At 47.4% G+C, this 18,755-nt stretch overlaps 2 protein-coding genes across 2 annotated transcripts; one reads left to right on the top strand and one right to left on the bottom strand.

The window, feature by feature from the left end:
• Positions 1–1,876: 1,876 nt before the first annotated feature.
• LOC119387251 (cytochrome P450 307a1-like) lies at positions 1,877–9,738 on the bottom strand. Its single transcript, XM_037654586.2, is given in 8 exon segments — positions 1,877–3,546; positions 3,775–3,874; positions 4,009–4,135; positions 4,137–4,188; positions 6,102–6,391; positions 8,845–9,185; positions 9,258–9,460; positions 9,550–9,738. Coding segments are annotated over 8 exon segments (1,527 nt in total). The 5' UTR covers positions 9,702–9,738; the 3' UTR covers positions 1,877–3,284.
• Positions 9,739–10,401: 663 nt separating this feature from the next.
• LOC119387254 (ribosomal protein 63, mitochondrial) lies at positions 10,402–17,130 on the top strand. The gene is made up of 3 exons (XM_037654589.2): positions 10,402–10,661; positions 12,172–12,283; positions 16,965–17,130. The coding sequence occupies exons 1-3, from the start codon at positions 10,570–10,572 to the stop codon at positions 17,112–17,114; spliced, it is 354 nt and encodes a 117-aa protein (XP_037510517.1). The 5' UTR covers positions 10,402–10,569; the 3' UTR covers positions 17,115–17,130.
• The last annotated feature ends 1,625 nt before the right edge of the window (positions 17,131–18,755 follow it).

Genomic DNA, 18,755 nt, shown 5'->3' on the forward strand with positions numbered 1-18,755 from the left:
CAGTAGACGGCAGCACGCATCGGGGAACTTTAATTAAGCGCCCAAGCTTTCAGTATTAGCTCTTAGCAAATGCTGCTTTCAAAAATCGACTTTCAGAGAGTCAAGAACCGACTCTCAGCCAAGCGAACGTAACGGTGACAAAACAATTTTCCGCGCATCACTGGCATGCGCGCGCTATCAGGCTAGCAGACGACGCGCGAGCGTCTCGATCAAATAGCCGCGAAAGACGCTTGCCTTCGAAATGGGCTGGTTGCCCTGAACGACAAGCGTTTCATGATTTAAGTTTACAAGTTTTCATTCTACGTGAAACAACGCGAATACAGCCGAAAACTGAACCATATACCAGCTTAGAATACAGCCACGGCATTCGTTTCCGCGAGCGACGGCGCGTCGGCGAGTCTACTTCGGTGGCGGCGCTCGGCGGCTAAAATCCGCACTAACGCCGACGGTCGGTTCCCATTGCGCTCCGCTCCTTCGCCCAGGCACAGAAAAATAGAGGAGGCGCTGTCCTGGCCTGCAGCCCGGCGTCATCGGCTTGGCAGAGCCTCGTCACCCTTCCTCTATGCTCGTCACCTGCATGCACTGCGTGCGGGGCAGACGAAACGGTTGAGCACTTGTTGTGCGTATGCCCAGCGCTCCTTGTAGGAACACTGGACTGGACGCCGCCGCCCGCCGCGTCCTCGGTCATGGCCGCCATTTCTCATATCCTTCTCTCCTCTTCACATGTCTTTATTACCCTCTCCCCCTTTCCCTACAGGCGCTGAGCCGTGCGGCCGTGCTCCCTACTAGGGGAGTTGCTCACAGGATTTCATAAAGAACGGTCGTATCGTCCGCGACGCCTTGTATCTCTCCTCGTGCCTCTCGCTGGTCGACGCCCCGTGACGGCTGCCTCGACCGCCATGCCGTGCGCCTCTCATCGACGGGGCCTTCGCCGCCTCGTCACCGACGTGCATCGTGCCCCTGGCTGATCGTGATCCCGTCCCTGAACTCTTGTGACCGGCTCCCCATCTTTCCTGTCCTCTTCTCTCTTCGTCGTTCTTGCCGACCAACTATCACTTCTTTCTCTCTTCTTTCTACTTTTCTTTTTATGCCCTTCCCCCTACCCCTATAGGGCGCTTAGCCGTGTCGCCTATAGGCAGACAGAAATTAGCGCCCTGATCCTTTTCCTCAAGAACCACTACCACCACCACCACCAACTAGGACTGCAGAAGTGGAGTCTTTTCCTCGTCAACCTCTCCTCCTCCTCATAAAATGCTTGTAACTCCGCTATCACGGCACAGTTTCGAAAAATTATCACGGCTACGTGTTAGTTGTAGACTCGCACATAACTGCTACACCAGTACTGAATTTCGACCTTTGGGTAGTATAGAGGCTTTAAAGGGAACATCGCAGCGCCTGATGACCGCTAAAAGATATATTTTGAAGGCTACGTTTCAGCATTGTGCAAACAGGTTCATTGCTTACTACCACTTGTGGGAGATTCAGTAAATATATAATACACAAAGTTTCAGTTATTCAAATAGACTGGTAGGCTATGCACCCGATTATCAATCGCTAAAATGAGTTTTGGAGGTTCACAACATTGGCAAGAGGTGCAGTTCGAGAAACGTGCACAGTGCTAAATACTGAAATGTGACTAACACGATCCACAAGAAATGCTTGAAAGCAAAGCTTTATTTCAACATCCTTTGGAGTTGTGCACTACAAAGTGAAATACAAAGGTATATGGAATCACTTATAAAACATCCAAAGCGCATTTTATTAAGAGCAGCAATTCAACTGCAGAAGTGGCGATAAAATTAGCAACATTTTAAAAGTGATATCGGGTATGGCAAGACAGTTCCTGGAGGTCGAGGGTGCGAGACCCAGACACGGCGTCCATGCGCGCGCATCCAAAGGTTCAGGACAAGAGGAACGCCCAGAGCTCGGACCGTTGAGTCGCAGTGGCGAACGTACGCTCGAAGGTTTCGGCCGCGGTTTGGCTCACGCGTTGTTTAGACGCGCGCACGTCCCCAACCCCAGCAGCAGCTACGCGCTCACCGCACCACACGCGGGCACCTCTGGCTGCGGCGGCTGGACGCCCACGCTCCAGTCGTCGGGTCAGGATGTGTTGTGAGGGCGCGCATGGCATATGGACGTGACGGTGAACAGCGGGGACGCTGATGCGGAGTGTACTAAGCGGCCCCATCGAGCTGAGACGCGTACGATACACCAAAACTTTGGTCTGCAGTTGAATCTCTCAAGTCCTCGAGCACAGCGTCTAGAACACTGGTCGAGTGGCTCGAATTGGCAACTGGCCTCTTTTCCAGAGGAGACTCGCTGCTTCACATGTTTGACTTGGCGGCTCAAATAACTGCATTTGCGGGTGCTGGGATAATTCAGTCGACGCTGATGACAGCGGTTCCACGAAAATTGCACGACTGACCAGCAGACAACGGTGAGCAAGGCGTTGAACCTTTTGACAGCCTGACCCAGTGCCAATAGTGACGAAGTTGTCGCATAAGGATGTGGTGACACGCTGAATAGAATATGGACAGTATATGAATGCGAGTTAGGAAAAAAAAAAAGGAGTTCGCTGGGGCAGCGACGCCCACGGGTGGCACGGGAGCACGAAGCCGCGTTGAGGCCGGGTTTCGATTGCGCGCGACCGCGCTGCCGCGCGGCCGTACATTCAAGCGATAACGAAATCGCCTTTGCGTGCTCAGACCAAGCACCGAACTTCCCCCTTGCCTGAGCCGCTGCCCCGAGAGATTACTCCAGCGAAGAAGCATGAATACTGATGGGGTTAGTACCAGCTGTACTGATTAGAGGCTGCCGATTCGAGACGATCCGCTCAGGAACGTGATGTCATGGCACTCTGTTCGACGCGACGCGGTTCTCGTCGCGCACACCGCGGAATATACTGCGATTCGACCGTTCGCAGTGGGAGGCCTATATATGCACGTTCCAAAATGCCAGAAAATGGCGCACAGAATTACATTAGAAGCTAGGAAGGAGGCTCAGTTCTCTAGGGACCTATGTCTACATGTCACCGTCAGTGACATACCGACGTTGCCGGCCTCCTCAGGCGTGTACTCTGTGCGCAGACTCCCGGCGAATTCCGTGAAAGCGAAAACGCCGCGAGCATTGCTGTACCAGTACACTAAAACAAGCCTGGAGGAAACTGCAGTGGATGAAGCGCCAATGATGCGTGAATGGCGATGAGATGAATAGCGATGAGACAGCTGCGGGATTGGCCCGTGCACGTGCTCATTCGAGCAGCCCTAACGCACCCACCGTATATACTACGGAAACTGCGTGCGTGCAGCGACCTCCGTGAAGACGATCTCGGGATCGCGGTCGAAAATGACCTTGCTGCGGAAGTCTGCGAAGCGCGCGGGCTCCTGGCCTGGGGCCAGCGAGAGCTCGAAGTGTCCGAGCAGCGTCGCCATGCCGAGTATCAGCGTGGCGCGAACGAGGCCGTCGCCCATGCAGGAGCGCTTGCCGGTGCCGAAAGGAAAGAAGTGGCCCGGCTTGAGGACGTAATGGCCGTCATCGCTGAGGAACCTGCGCAGCAAGATGGTTATGAGAAAACGCCGTGAGAGGGTTCGTCGCTATAAACGCCATATATAAATGTAAAAACAGCGCAACAGACAAGGACTGGTGAAGAACACACACACCTTAGTCTGTCGCGCTGTCCTTGCATTATGTCCTACCAGCTTTCAAGTTTCCACCATTCAGAGCCATATAAAAATATAGGAGCATACGCGTGCGCAGGGTTCTTGGACACATTACCTTTCAGGGTTGAAGACCCATGGCTTCTCCCAAAGGTCCGAAGAATAGTTCATGTCGTTCGTATTGAACATTACGACGGTGCCCCGGTTCACGTGGAAACCTGCGGGTTAGGGAAAACACGGACGCTATACATGGAATGGTCCGCAAGGGTAGAGATGAATGCGAACCAACTAAGCCAAGATTTGATTCCTCTTGTGACATGGACATTCATTCATACGACGACATGGCACTCACCCTGGACCGTGGTATCACTGCTGCAGACATGCGGGATGATGGGCGAGTTTACAACCCTCATGACCTCGTACAGCGTGGCCTCGGTGTAGCACATGCGGCTCCGATCCAAAAGGGAAGGCAGTCCGCTCCTCGGATGAGGCTATCGCCCTGGTTTCCTCCCTTATCCTGCTTTGAACGTCCCTGCGAATGGACGGTTATACACACGTTCATGGGCGTTGGCAGGGGGGTGCAAAAGGGGCATTTGGCCCCCTCAAGCACATCAGCACTTGCGCCCACCCAAGCTACATCAGCACTCCCACCCTCCCACAGCCGCGATTAAACACAGGTTGCACCCTCCCAAAACAAAATCCTTCCGACGCTCATGGATCTGTCGAGGACATTTGACTGATTGTTCCTACAGAGTACAGATGTACTTATACAGATACCCATAGGCGTGCGCAGAGGGGGGGCAGGGGGGGCGCCCCCCCCCCCCTAATCACTTAAGAAAGGGCGCAAAATATGCACCGTACATTGACCCTTCTAGTCACCTAAGAGGGGGGGGGCGCTGCGATGAACCTTTGCCCCCCCCCCCCTGATGGGGAACCCTGCGCACGCCTATGCAGATACCTATATAGCAGGCACGTAGCCAGGATTTTTCGGGGGGGGGGGGGGGGGCATGGCCTGATTGTTCGAAAGAAAGTCTTTCCGTGGCAAAAAGAAAAAAAGAAAAGGTGCCCGGGAATATAGAAGGCTGGACGAATTTCGGGGGGGGGGGGGAGGGCTCGGGCTCCCTTGCCCCCCTCCTCGCCTACGTGCCTGCTATATAGTACTTATATAGATGCCGAACCCTTTGCTGAAGCCTGTCATTTCGTGTGAAAAGAAGCTGAACTTTAAATGAAATTGTAAGCGTCAAAAATAAATGCCGAACTCAAAAAAATTTTGGTCGTGGTGAAAGGACTCGGCATCCCTCGCACGCCTTTTCTGCAAGGGTGCGCAAACACGAACAGAGACGTCAGCTACACAAGGCATTGGTTCAGATGGGCAGACGAACAGCACCACTGTTTTGGAACTATATATATGGTACGAACGATCCGTGTACGTCCAGTTTTTTTTTTTTTTCTGTAACTGTATAATCATTTTCTATTCCTATTCTCGGCTGCGTAAGATTTTCTTTTTTCTGCGCAGTTGTGCAGTTACGTAACCTTATGCTCGTTTCCGGTCAGTGATTTCCTTTGTTGCGAACGTGATCTGCTAATTTGACGCTTAATACGAACTTCGAACACGTTTTCCAGCACGAGATGAAAAAAAAAAGAAGAAGAAGAATACGGAAAAGAGAAGAAGAAATGACAAGACAGTATAAGAACGCTGCACAATTTCTTCTCTGCTCCATTTTTAAAGTTTTTCTGCTCGCTTTGGGAAATGTCGTGTTCGAAGTTCCAACTAGCTCAACTTTCTGGTTTTAATATGAACTGCCATTTGATGCGAACTGCGATTCCAGCAGCGGAGGAAGATTTCGCGTGGTCAAAAGCGAGTCATTGCAGTGATATTCGTGCATTCTAGGGCCTATTTACGTAGTGCAAAACCGGCCGTGTCAATGTGCACGTGCAGATGAAACCTCAGCACTCGCAGCTGGACGCCCGATACACTCAGGAATACATCAGGCTAAGCCACAGTAATACATTCGACTTCCAGAGGCATGTTTGCTTTGTGTGACGAAGAACAACGCGAGAAGAAAGACAGGCAAGTTGCGACGCCGCATCAGAATATCCGCACTACAGCTAACTCTTCCTAATGTCAGTTGTGAGGATCGAAGTGCCTTTTCTGGACGCGCGTTGTGCCTGATCCAGCGCGGTCTCCTGGAACCACCACCTCAATGCCAACATGGCGGACGTGAAGCTACCGCGGGAACTGGATCAGTTAAACTTGCAGCTACATGCGCCTTAAAGGCGGTTGGAAAATTTCTGTCTGCGATTGTTACGAAGCGCGGTTTTAAAACTGCTTGCAGTAATTGTGTGCACGAGAGCCAGACAATTCTTTTTTTTTTTTTGCTTTTTGCCTGAAATAAACTTCTACTTAACTAAACTAAACAATTGCTGGGCATTTATTTTGCTTACGGGTAGTCACTCAGAATGTAGAGACACCAGACCCAGAGGTTGGCGATGACCGAGTGGCCACCGATGAGGTCCTCTATCACGACGGCGACGTCGATCTTGTCCAGCTGGCCTTCGGCGCTTGGACCCTTGAGTGAAAGCAGCAATACATCCATGAGGTCGCGCGCCTGATCCAGTTCAGCACCGATTCCACTGGCAATGACCTTTTCCCGCCTGTCCATGATGGCCAAGGTGAAGCGGTAGATTTCCATGGACTTCTCCTTGAGAAGACATAGCTGTTTGCCTTGCAACACCTAAGTACGATGAAAACGACTCAGTGAATTGATATTACCTGTACGTACGCGTGGCATTACTAATGCGCTAAATCTATACGGCTGCAGCACGACACCAGCTAAAGCGTTGTACGTAAGTGCAACTTCTTGCATAAAAAAATAAGTACGCGTCCTCATCTGTCCACTCTGCAATGGCGAATGCTCGAAGTTATAACATTAGTGCGCTGACAGCTTGCGCTTTTAACTTAAAAAGTCCGTGTAAACAAAGCGGAAACAAAATCGCACATTTTCAACAGTGAAAATGGGAAGCAGTCGGCCCATACCCACGCCATGCAGCGTTAGGACAAGCTGAAGGAACACATTTCTGCAGGACAGGCGTCTTCAAACAAACAAACCATAGAAACTGGACCGTGATCTTGAATGACGGGATTCAAACACACAACAACTTTACAACAATGAAATTGCTTCTGGATGAAATTGTCAAGTTCGCGCAGTTAAGTCGAAAGCGCACAAACAAGTTGTCGCAAGCAACTGCAAGCTTGAGTGCCGAAAAAAAAATAAGGAAACGCTCTACGAGCACTCTTACATGCGACATGTATTAGGGGTATTCACTGACACCATCGACGCTGCCATTTTGTAGTACAGCCAGTACAATGAAAAGCTGTTTTATAGGGATCGTTTTCATAGGAACCGCAGTGGAAGCTCCGAATCGCACAACAAAATGGCTTAACGTTGACGTCACAAGAATGCTCCCGAAACGTGGCATCAAATGTAGATTCCAAGAAGGACTGAAGTCTCTAATGCAGAAGACAAAGGAAATGATGAAATACCGTAGCGATCCAACGAGAAGTTCACTTAAAAATGTCAAACGAGGGACAAGCACCGAAAAATATTCTGCGAATTTACGGCAAACTTTACGTAATCGGTTACGTGCGATTGATTACGTGTAATCGATTACGAACTTGTTTGTAGTTATAATATGGCGATTAATTTTCTTCAGTCGGTAAGAGTAATTCAAATGCACGTGGTTAACTGTGGAAAAGTAATTTGTTAAAGTATTAGATGATGCCCCTTTGAGCATTTTTATTTGGCGCGAAGTGCACCAGCAAGCCCAGAGTCGTGGAACGCGGCAGCATCATGGAAGCGCATGTTCTACAAATTCGCTGTCCCGGAGTTTGGGACAGTGAAAATTCGTTGCGTCACGAAAGCTTGATATGGCGCAACCCCTGACGCAACGAAAGCGCGCCTGCACATTTAAGAGAAACTGCTCCATAACTGCAACTGTACAGTGGCGGTCAAAATTTTGCGGACCACGGGAGCGCATGGCAGACAGCACCGAGGCGCCTTCTCACGGCTGCTTGCGAAGCTCTAGAGCGCGCACTGAGCACGCGCATCCTTGTTTACCTGCCGGCCTGCTCGTTCGCTCGCATGAAGGGCGCGCGCGCCGGAAAGCCAGAGAAATCGGAAGGTGCCGCTTCTGCAGTCGCCGCGGAAGCACCGAGCGGTGATATCGCGACGAAAATATGTAACTTGTACTGGCAGTGCTCGGTGCGCGCTGCACTCTGCGCTTTGTTCCCAGATGCTTCGCAGCGTGGAAAATGCGCTTTGCGTCAGTTTGTCTCAAATCGACATGTGTGATAAGACATATAAGCAGCTTCCATTCGCGGAACTCATGAATACTGAATTTTTTGTGTGTGTGTGTGGTGCTCGGTGCAGCTATCATGCGCCCGTTGATATGCGATCTAAAAGAAAAAACTTGGCATCGACCGGTTTGTAGCACAAACCTACAAGAAAAACCCACATGGGTTAAAAAATGAAGAAGAAAAATCTTGAAAGCGGACGAAAAATCTGTCCAGACCAGGACGAAGTTTTCGCGAAGTAGAAAAGTTTTCTTTTAGGCAAATCGCTCGGGGCTTCCGCGGTGACTACAGTAGCGGCACCTTGCACTTTCTCTGGCGTTCCGGTGCGCGCGCACTTGAAGCGAGCGAACGATCAGGCCGGCAGGTGAACAAGGATGCGCGTGCGCAGTGCGCGCTCTAGAGCTTCGCAAGCAGCCGTGAGAAGGCGCCTCGGTGCTGTCTGCCACGCGCTCCCGTGGTCCGCAAAATTTTGACCGCCACTGTACCTTTCATTGATTTTTACGTTAGACGGACATAAGTGCGTGTTATGTCCGAGTCTCTGCTGTTGGCGCTCCCTCAATCTAAAATGGAACCGTACCGATTCGTCTGCTGTCGGCCTTGCTCCTGGGCGCGAGATCTGCGATGCGTTACGCTGCGCGAGGCAAGATCACGTCACAAACGACTTCTCGGATGTAAGCAAATAAAGGCTTGACTCATCAATTTGGAATGGAAGTAACCAAAAAAGCAATTGATTATATTTCGGTAGCGATTCATCAGTCACTTTCGTGAGTATAGTTTCATTTCTGACTAAGAAACGCACGTACCCTTTCTTTTTTGTTTAGAAATATCACTCACCTTTAACCAAGGCATGAAATCAATGGCGAATCCCTGGAAGAGCTGATGAAACACTTCATTGTAAAGGTCCACTATGCGCAAGAACTTCGGGTCATCAGGAGTGAAGCGCTCGCTGCAGAAGAACGTGTAGAAGATGTTTGCAGTGGTGACCAGGAGTGCTTGTCGAGGCTTTATGGGTGTGCCAGTGGTCCGGGAAAGCTCGGCAGTCAGGTGGCCCAGTTCAGTTTCGATACAATTACTCAGCCGCGACTGTTCTGCGGACGCTTGCTTCGGATGCATGACTGGGTAACAAAGTTCCCGTCTCGTTCGCTGCTTCGAAGACCAGTCGCATAACGCTATAGCTGAAAAAAAAAATAAACGCAGTGAACACCAGAAAAAGATGTCGAGTACAGAACAACAAGAATTCAACGTACAGAGGTTCCGGTTGTCCTTAAATATCGCATGATAACGAAGGGAATCCGGCCTGTCAGCGAAGTCGCTCGCCTTTGTGACCAAGACTTCACGAAGTGCGTCGATGGAGCTGACTACCAGGCATCGTCTTGAACCGAGATTGATTGAGTACACGTCGCCGTAGCGCCGGCGCAGGTCGCTAAACGCATCCCACGCGTTCGGGTACCTGAAAAAGCAAGGGACGATACGCCAGAGACTTCGTTAAACACAGAACACTAGTATAGATGCACACAAAGTCGTAACATTGCTACTCACCTTCCAACGATATAGGAAGAGCCGACAACAGGCAAGTTTAATGGCCCAGGTGGCAACTTCTTCAAGCTTGACTTTCGACGAAACTGCTGCAGGAGCATAAGCACGGCCGCAAACGCGACAAGAACGCCCGCATAAAGCTGCTCGTGCACCATGGCGCCTTTCGCTCTTCTGAAAGTTACTTGCAACGCCCCGCGCCTACCATGACTATGCACTCTCTCGCCGTTGCGCAGACGGCCACGTGTCGAGCGCGACAACCAATCGGAGTTCACTTGTGTAATCTTATCCGGATAGAAACGAGTGCTTGTGTATTTCTTTCTCGTTAGTGAGCTGTCGTCTTTCTGTGTCTGCTTTTGCGGCGGAAACAGGACTACCTGACTCTGAGCAATGAGTGTGGTCCACAACCGATTCCCATTAGCGTGCTTATCGAACTGCACAAGTCTTCGGTGAAGCACAGCCGAGCTGAAAGGCGGCGTTTGTCTAAGCGCAACTCTCGGTCCTCTGCGCCTCTCCTTTTGTTGTGTGCGATGGAGGCGATAAGTGTTGCGGTTAGGAAGCTTTGAAAAGGAACGTGCTTTGCGTGGGGATGGTTTTTTTTTTCTCCTCCACCCTGTCTCCCCTGACACAGTGAACGGCGCAGGCAGAGGAACCCAAGAAAACAAATGTGACTTGCTAATTAGATTTTATGTTTTGAGCCTATTGCTTCGAATACAGGTTTTCGTAACAGCTGACGCTACAAACTGTTGAAATCGAACGGCCGTCTTGCTGCAGCCGTACACACCCATCCCAACGTTTATATCTGGTTCTATAAACGTTGCACCGTTGGTTGCACCATCCTCCATAATGCCAACCACGCTGTAGCTACGGCCTCTAGCAAAAGCTAGTCAAACGATCGCTATCGCATCATTTCCACCATGGCGGCGTCCATGTGAAACCGCAGTGAGCATGTTCTCGATCGGCTAGCAGGCGCAAAACAACAATTTTATTATTACTTGCGTGTTTGTCTTTATAAAAACTGCAAGCATGAGACTTACAGATGTGCTCCTTGGCGTTTTCAAAAGGCGGGGATTCGGTGGCCCTCGATTCCATTTCGTGAAAAGTCAAAGACCAACAGGGTAACTAAAACTTGCTAACGCCCTTTACCTTGACTATTCTAGGCACTATACCTTGACCGTGTATGTTCGCGTTTATTCCTTCCCGCTGACGTAACGAAATACGACACGCTAGCAAAATAATCTCGAAACTAGCTCGATAATTTGACCGCGCACGTTTAAAGCACCCGACGTTGCTACGTTTGTTCCGGTCGGGTTCAGCCGACGATCGCTATCTGTAGTCGTCCGGGCGCATACCGTAGCTTCTTTAAAATGCAGCCGGGTTCCAGTCACTAACCTCCAGCACAAAAAGAGGACCGTGAACTTCATATAATGGGCGCGAAGACTTGTAAGTATGCGACTCGCTCAAGGTGTTGAAGGAAGTTTGTGGAAAGAATATTGGGGCTCCTCCGTCGCATCGACATTATGTGTACTTATATGTCTAAATTTGTAGTTTCGCATGTGCTGTGTTGTTTTAAAATCATAAACTCGTTGTACTTTATCGAAAAAGTGTACTTAAGTTTGGGGTTGTTTCCAAAAACGGAATCGAAGCAATATCCATGAATATAACAATACTGTTCGCAGGCCCGTACCCAGGGGGTGGGGGGGGCTAGCCCCCTCCCCCCGAAATTTTGGTGAAGGAAGTGTTTTTACCAAAAATAAATAATGAAAATAGCTGTTTATCTCAAATAGTCAAGGTTTTCAGCCAGTGATCCCCCCCACCCCCCTCTCCGAAAAAGATTCCTGGCTACCGGCCTGACTGTTCGCACTGAGAGTTTTGTAAACTCGTCAGTCTGTATAGCAGTCACTGCAAATAAAGGTAAATTGACTTTGAGAAAGGAAGTGAGTTTGGGATAAAGTCTGTAATGAAGGAAACAAGCATTTTTTGGTGTGATACGAAATCTGCTTTTGAGCACACAACACATTAGTTTGGAATAACGTAAACGAGTGTTCCGAGTGAGGATGTTTACAATGGAAATACAGTTGCAAAAGGGACGTGGAGAAAAGAAAGAAACATAGGCCTGCCTGTTGTCGTGGTCGCTGGTCAACTTCTCACACTCTTTGGAAGCAAAACACATTTATATGTAATGCACAAGCCCTGAGTGATTGTATTGCAGTGATATTTAACGCTATACTGATATTATAAATTTCTGAATTTGTTTAGGCAAGAAATCGAATATTGTTCATGTTTTTGCCACTAACTATTACCGACTTTTTGTTTTTGAGTGAACTACTATCTTCAGTGTTGTTATATTAAATTGTCACAACATCAAAACAGTGTGTAAAGCACTGATTAAGAGAAAACAGCACCAGATCAGTCTTTTTTAAAATCGCGCGCTAGCGAATTATTCGTAATTATACCTTCATTAAAAGCTCGTGCATGTTCCTATTGTCCCATTCATCTCAGTACAGACTGTATGGGCGCAGAATTAAGCTTTGACATATAGACGGTCATTTTGTGATGCTTGCTTGTGTGATAGCATGCCTAGACAACAATCTATCCTTAAATCGCATGTCATATTTTTATTTTTAGGAAATACAGACCCGTCCCTCCAGTCACATCAACAATGAAGATTGAACTCTGGAAGAAGCTGGCAATAGAAGAGGAGACAATGATGTATCTGAGTCGGCCATTCCTAACCACTGTAAGCCAATTTGCTTACCTTTACCTTATACTCTGGTAACACAGGACACTTTAAATCACAGTCAAACCTGGTAGGCATCCAGTTACATGATCACAATTTGCTCTCTTTCATGGCTCACGCCAAGGAGCCTATCACAATAGAGAAACCTTGTCCCGATTGGGCTTAATCGTGATAGGAAGTGCCCGTGTAACATGTATTACCTGTTCACCTGTGTTACAAGTTATTGTCTTGTATCTTTTAGTCACACTGATGTCATTTTATGAAACAATCCCATTTTTCATAGTTCTCAGAGTTATACAGCTGCTTTGCAAAATGTGTAATAGGGACCTCTTGGTGGTACTTATGATGTTCAACACAAATTCTAAATGACATGATTGATGTTTGTTTTAAGCTGTTAAGTTGCATTATGGTGGCTTGAGCTAAGGGTGTTTTTGTGCTGTCCTATACAATTCCAACATTTCTGTGTACAGGATGCTGCTAGTGGTCCTTGTACAATGACGTAATTTTACATTTGCTCCCAGGGCATTACACTCTGGCCTAGAAAAAGCAGTTGCATATGAAGAGCTTAAAGGGGTACTGACACAAAAATATTGGCCTCGCGGTTTTTTTTTTTTTTTTTTGCTGCAATGTGTTGCTGGGGGCGGGGCCTGTTAGTCATAACACGGCACATCGCTTGTTGCAGTGCACGACAGATAATTAATTACAGGCTCCTCATTACCGACCAGTGTCAGTTTTGGTTTCAAAAACGACAAGCCTCTGGGTGCAACTATCATCACCTAGCGGGTGCAGCGCTCTACACGTCAGCACACAGAACTGTGACGCACTTCCGCGCGGTTCGCAAGCAGCCGCCAAGAAGTAGGCTGCTGGAGCGAACGCAACAAAAAAACATGGCGGCTATGACGTCATCATAACTTGTTGCAGCGTGGTCACGTGAGGGAAGTAGGGGGTCCCCTTTGAGGGTGTCAGTAGTGCGAGGATGTCGATCGCTCATGCAAACTTCAAAATTAATTTAAAATACAGTGATTCCACTCCTGCGCCAACTGCGCCAAAGTGCGCCAAATGGGATTTGCTGCGCCAACCTGATAAAATCGACGTAAATTGCGCCAAACTGCGCCAAACTCCGCCAAAAGGGGTTGCGCCAAACTGCGCCAAAAAGGGTATATCAGGGGTCAGCAACCTCCGGCCCGCGGGGCACTATTATGCGGCCCCCGGTACGACGTCAGAAATCTTAAGATGGCTAGACACGGAAATTAGGGCAGTAATTAAAAAAATAATTCGATTAACTTTTTAATTAGTGGAGACAGGTGGTCGGGTCAGGAAATGGGAGGATTGCTGTCCTTCCTGCGAAGAGGCCGTTGCCGCTTTGAGATTTTGAAAAATCGGCCTCTCGTAATTCAACCAAATTTTGCGGCGACACCGCAACCGACGCTTCGATGAGCGCAACTAGCGGGCGACCAGAAAAACGTTACTGTTCATGGCGGTGATTGCAGTGGTGTTAGTTCTGTATTCGTTAACTCACGTGTGCCATATATATACTTTAATCGCAAACGAAACACAACCACGAATTGAAGTCGGTCGATGGTTGGTACGACGACGATTGCTAGTTCTTGACGTCTCAGAAGCGTATGGCATTTGCGCCCTTCCGAGTTTCAGTTTCTGTTTGGCCGGCGAAATTTGCCAGATTTCATTACTCGCTAATTATTGCCAGCGGCTCCTTATGTGAAATCTGAAAGCGGCAAGAGGCTCTTCGCTCGAAGGCCTGCAGCTTTCCCATTTGACGCGACTGCTTCTCTCCACTAAGTGAAAAGCTAATTAGCTTAGTTTCTTTACTTAGTGTCGTAATTGATGCCTCTACTCATCTTAGAAACCTGCCGCCAAAAAAAAAAGGTGATTGTGAAGACGGCGTGAAAATATCTCTTTGATGCTTCCCAGGTTCTGGTAACACGAGAACTAATTAATGCTGTAAAACATTCGCACAAAAAATACTTGGACCGACTCCAGCTGGAGGCTGAGGACGAGGAAAGACGGAAACGGAAGGCTTCAGCTGACAACAGCTCAGTCACTGATAAAAAGGGGAAGCTTCAAGAAGAAAAACAGTGCTTAGAAGGGCGCCTAGAGTCTTCTCGAGCAATGCTCCAATGTGCACAGGGTCAAGGAGGCCTGGCCAACAAGAACATGGAAGATATAGAATGTGGCCAAGTGCTTCTAGCTGAGGCAAATGACAGTCTTACCGAGAACATGACAAGGCTGGCAGACATCAACCAAAAGCTGCAGCAGCTTTAGTACTTGTGTGCTCGAGAAGTCCAACGTGTGAACAACGATGCTAAGTGTGTTTGAAAGTGTAGTGTTTCATAAACTCAAGAGTATTGCTTTCGGGCAGCAGCCCTGCATTTTGGCAACCATATAATTACATTTGTAGTGTTATTTGATTAAATATAGTTGATATGCCCAATATTAAATGTTTTTGATTAAAATGGCTCAAGAAGTTCTTCCACAACCTCCAAACTGTATGACTGCCTTTACTTTTGCATTATAGTGTGAAATAATATATAGTATATTTAATTACCAACTCGCCCAGCTTGCCGTTTTAATTCAATAATATCGATTACTCCTGCGAGCATTTTCTCCATTAGACTTGCAGTGCATGGAAACGTTTATGTAGCTATTTATCAGAGCTACATAAACGTTTTTTACTAATATGAGAAAAAACGATTTTTCTCATATTAGTAAATTACGCTTTTGCAATTCCACAATCACCACGCTTGGCACGAGAAGACTCTTCGTAAGCGAGAAAACGCGCAAAAAGAAAGCTCAATGTATGACAACGTCTAAAACGGCAATATTATCAACAGCAGTGCCCTACTTACCGAGGAATTAAGCTAAATGTATCTAGAGTTACTGCATATATATGCTACCTTTAGGTAGCAGAGTTGCGCATCTGTCTTCCAACCCCGCTAGCAACCATGCATTGCGGAGAAGCTGCCGCTTGGGCCAATTTTTTTTATTTCTTGACGCCGCCGCTGCAGCGGCGGCAGCCAATGTTTATCGCCGGTCTTCGACACGCCAGACATGTTAATCGGCGACACGTTAGGCATGTCGCCTGCGAAAACGGAGTGTGACTTCACCGCATAGCTGTAGTTGCTAGCCGGACCCATGCGCAACTCTGCTACCTAAAGGTAGCATATACAGTGACTCTAAATGTATCACACAATGAGCGCCTCGAGTGGGACATTTTGGAAGTGATCCAGATGACGTATGAGCGTCTGACTACAATTAATCACTAGTAATAAAACTAGCTGCAATAAAAAAAGGAACCTTCCGTGCATCAGGAGACGTAATAAAATGCTGCTTGTTCATTTCTGTTTGATTCAGGGAAAAAAGAACCTCTTGGTATTGCCATGGGGAACGGCACGCGTGGTTCAAAAGTTCCGTTTTCGCCGAACTGCGCTTTCACCGGCGCCCTGCTTCGTTCACGCGGTCGTGCCTCAGTGGTAGTTTCGGTATCGCGTACTGTCGCGTGTCTTTAGCACGCTCGTGAAAGTCGCTCTGACAGAAAGTTCGACAAAATGTCGCATGCATGTGATGTTGCCGGATGCCCGAATCCGGTGCACGCCGCCAGTGCACGCCGCCGCGCAGTAAAGGCGGGCAACGTTGGGCACGGCAGCAGTGACGTATGAAAGTCTGATTTCAGGCGGGTGATTTGAAGTGCGCTAACGCAATGCAGACCACTAAAACGTGATTTTATTTCAAAATAAGCACTTCCTTGCCACAAAAGTAGCACTACGAGGTTTATGGACCGCTATTTCAACAATCAACGTCGACTTAATATTTGCCTTTAGTGGCCTTTTAACATACCAAGCTTCAGGAAACTTCTTTGAGCCAATGTCGCCAAAATACGAAACATACTCATTGAAATTCCTGACGTCACGCGCGGAAATTCAGCGCGAAACTTAGAAAGGAATGTTTCACAATGATTTTCTCTTCTATTAATAAACCTATAATGCTGAAACGAACGATGTTAGAGTTCTCGGAGCATTTCATCAGTCTAACAGATCCTTTGTTACACATTAGTGTCTATTAATTAAGGTGTTTGAGGGTAATATGCAACTTGCTTCCCCGAAGTTCCTCATAATTAAAAAAAAAAGCTTCCCCAAGATGCTGCTAATTGGAAGACTACCTGCTATAAATTGCTCCAAAACAAAAATTTTACTGCTCCAAGATGCTCCAAATCACAAGATAACCTGCTCCAAAATGCTACAAAACAAAAATTTTACTGCTCCAAGATGCTCCAAATCACTAGATTACCTGCTCTAAAGTGCTCCAAAACAAAAATTTTACTGCTCCAAAAATTGCTCCAAATCGGACGACCTCGTAGCATCACTGAAAATAACTTCCAAGCTATATTTGCAGTTGGTATTTTGCAGATGATATACGCATGTTCAACGGAATCGATCCCGCAGGCTATCTCGGCCGCGAAACATTGTGTCAGTACCCCTTTAAGTGTGAGGTTTTCAGTTCAATCGTGCCCTTTTGAATGAAACTGCAATTTACTGCTTAATTTGACTTCACGTTACAGTCAGTAATGTCCATGTGTTCCAGGACTAGGCTGTCTCGAATTGATAGAGATATTTTGGAATGTTGTATTGGTTCTATGGCATCCTCAAGTTGTTTTCTTTAACAGGAGGAAGAAAAGCACATGCCAAAAGAATTCATCAAGCGCAGGCTTCGGAAGTATGATTATTTCCCAGTAAAGCAACGGAAACCCCTGAAGAGCCTGTTTGCTGCAGATCTATTGTCACACCTAAATGTTGGCCGGCAGTGGGAAGAGTAGCTCTGTATCATTACAATAAAAGTTTGTTTACCTTGTGCTTTCCGATTTGTTGTCTGAAAAGTGCTGCTTGGGTTAGGTAGCACATAACCATTGCTTTGGACAAGCTAATGTGCACAGCTTGACTGAAGGCATTTTTAAAGAAGCCCTGTCAATGAAATGTCAACAAACTTGTGTGCTTAAGTGAGTGTTGGTCCATTTCATTTTTATCATGATTATTCACTCAAACAAGTAAACTGTAGGACAAAGGGCCCATACCAATGTTCAAGTGACACTGTCCAAGGTGAGCTGTAACTACTTTGGCACTTTGTTGCATGTAACTTAAAATGTAGCCTTAGTGAATCCTCCTGGACATTCTTGACCGTGCCTGCTGGGCGCTGCCGTCTTGTCGAATAGCCCGCACGCAGGACAACATTCATGTAATGAATAAGCGTATATGTAGCCCCATCTGAAGCATCTCTACAGGTGTGCTGACTGCTGACATTGTTCTTCACAGAATTAATGAAACTACAAATGGTACCTGAATATCAGCAGTGGAACAAGTGCACGCCTTCAAGCTTATAATACCTTTAATAATGCGAAGCTCTTCTTCCAAAGTAACTGCACCTCTGCTCAGTTGGCCTCTTGCCAAGTAGTGTAGGCCAGTCCTAGTGGAAGATTGCACAATGTGCACAGGACTTTTTGACATAATTGTAACCCAACCAAACCCACCCCAACACAACCTAACTTAGCATGTTCACTGCCCATTTTGCACACTGAGTTGTAATTATGGGAGGAGCAAAACTGCACCGATCTACAACCCTGAAAGGAACTTGAAAACCTGACAGGGACAGCAGATGAATGTGGAAATTATGGAAGCAGCATGATGCAAACAGGACTTCGCTATTCGCATGTCTACTTTCTGTGCCTGGTGAAATGAAAACTGGAGCACGCACATGCTCTAAATGTGCTATCAGCTGCAGCACATAGAGCAATAACACCAAAGAGATAGTTGTTGGTGTGAGAGAGAAAAGTGCACCTCCAGCCTTCCCTAATGCACTCCACATAGAATGCTGATACAGAGTGGGCTGCTTGACACTGGAAATCAAATTAACCTTTTTTGCACACAGCCCGTGGAGAGAATATGTACTTTCGCTTTTAAAGGGACACTAAATAGCAAAACGATTTTTCTCGCATTAGTAAAGTAGTCTTCCACGATACCAAAACACCATGCTTTCTGCGCAAAGACGCTTAATAAGCGAGAAAATGCACGAAAAGAAAATACAGGTGGCGACGCCACCTTGGAATTCCCGCACCATTTGCCGTGACATCACGTATTTTTGACTGCGCCTGCTTGGTTCTACGTAGTTGCTAATCGGTTAAATCGAAGCACATTGTCCTCTGAGGGGGCCAGAGACTTGACATAACGAGTTTGCGGAAATTTCGTCGAGCCAGTGGCGCCAAAATGAAGTCTTTTACGTCACGAATTACAAAGTTCGGCGCCAAATTTAAAAATGAAACTTTGAACTTGGTTTTCTCCTCCAATAATAAACCTATGGTGGTGAAATAAACTACACAAGAGTTCTCCAAGCACACTTTATCAATCTAAGCCAATTCATTGTTTCTCTTTAGTGTCCCTTTAACATTGACCTCAACAATGACATT

Source organism: Rhipicephalus sanguineus, chromosome 3 (genome assembly GCF_013339695.2).
Source record: "Rhipicephalus sanguineus isolate Rsan-2018 chromosome 3, BIME_Rsan_1.4, whole genome shotgun sequence".
In the NCBI taxonomy this organism is placed as follows: domain Eukaryota; kingdom Metazoa; phylum Arthropoda; class Arachnida; order Ixodida; family Ixodidae; genus Rhipicephalus; species Rhipicephalus sanguineus.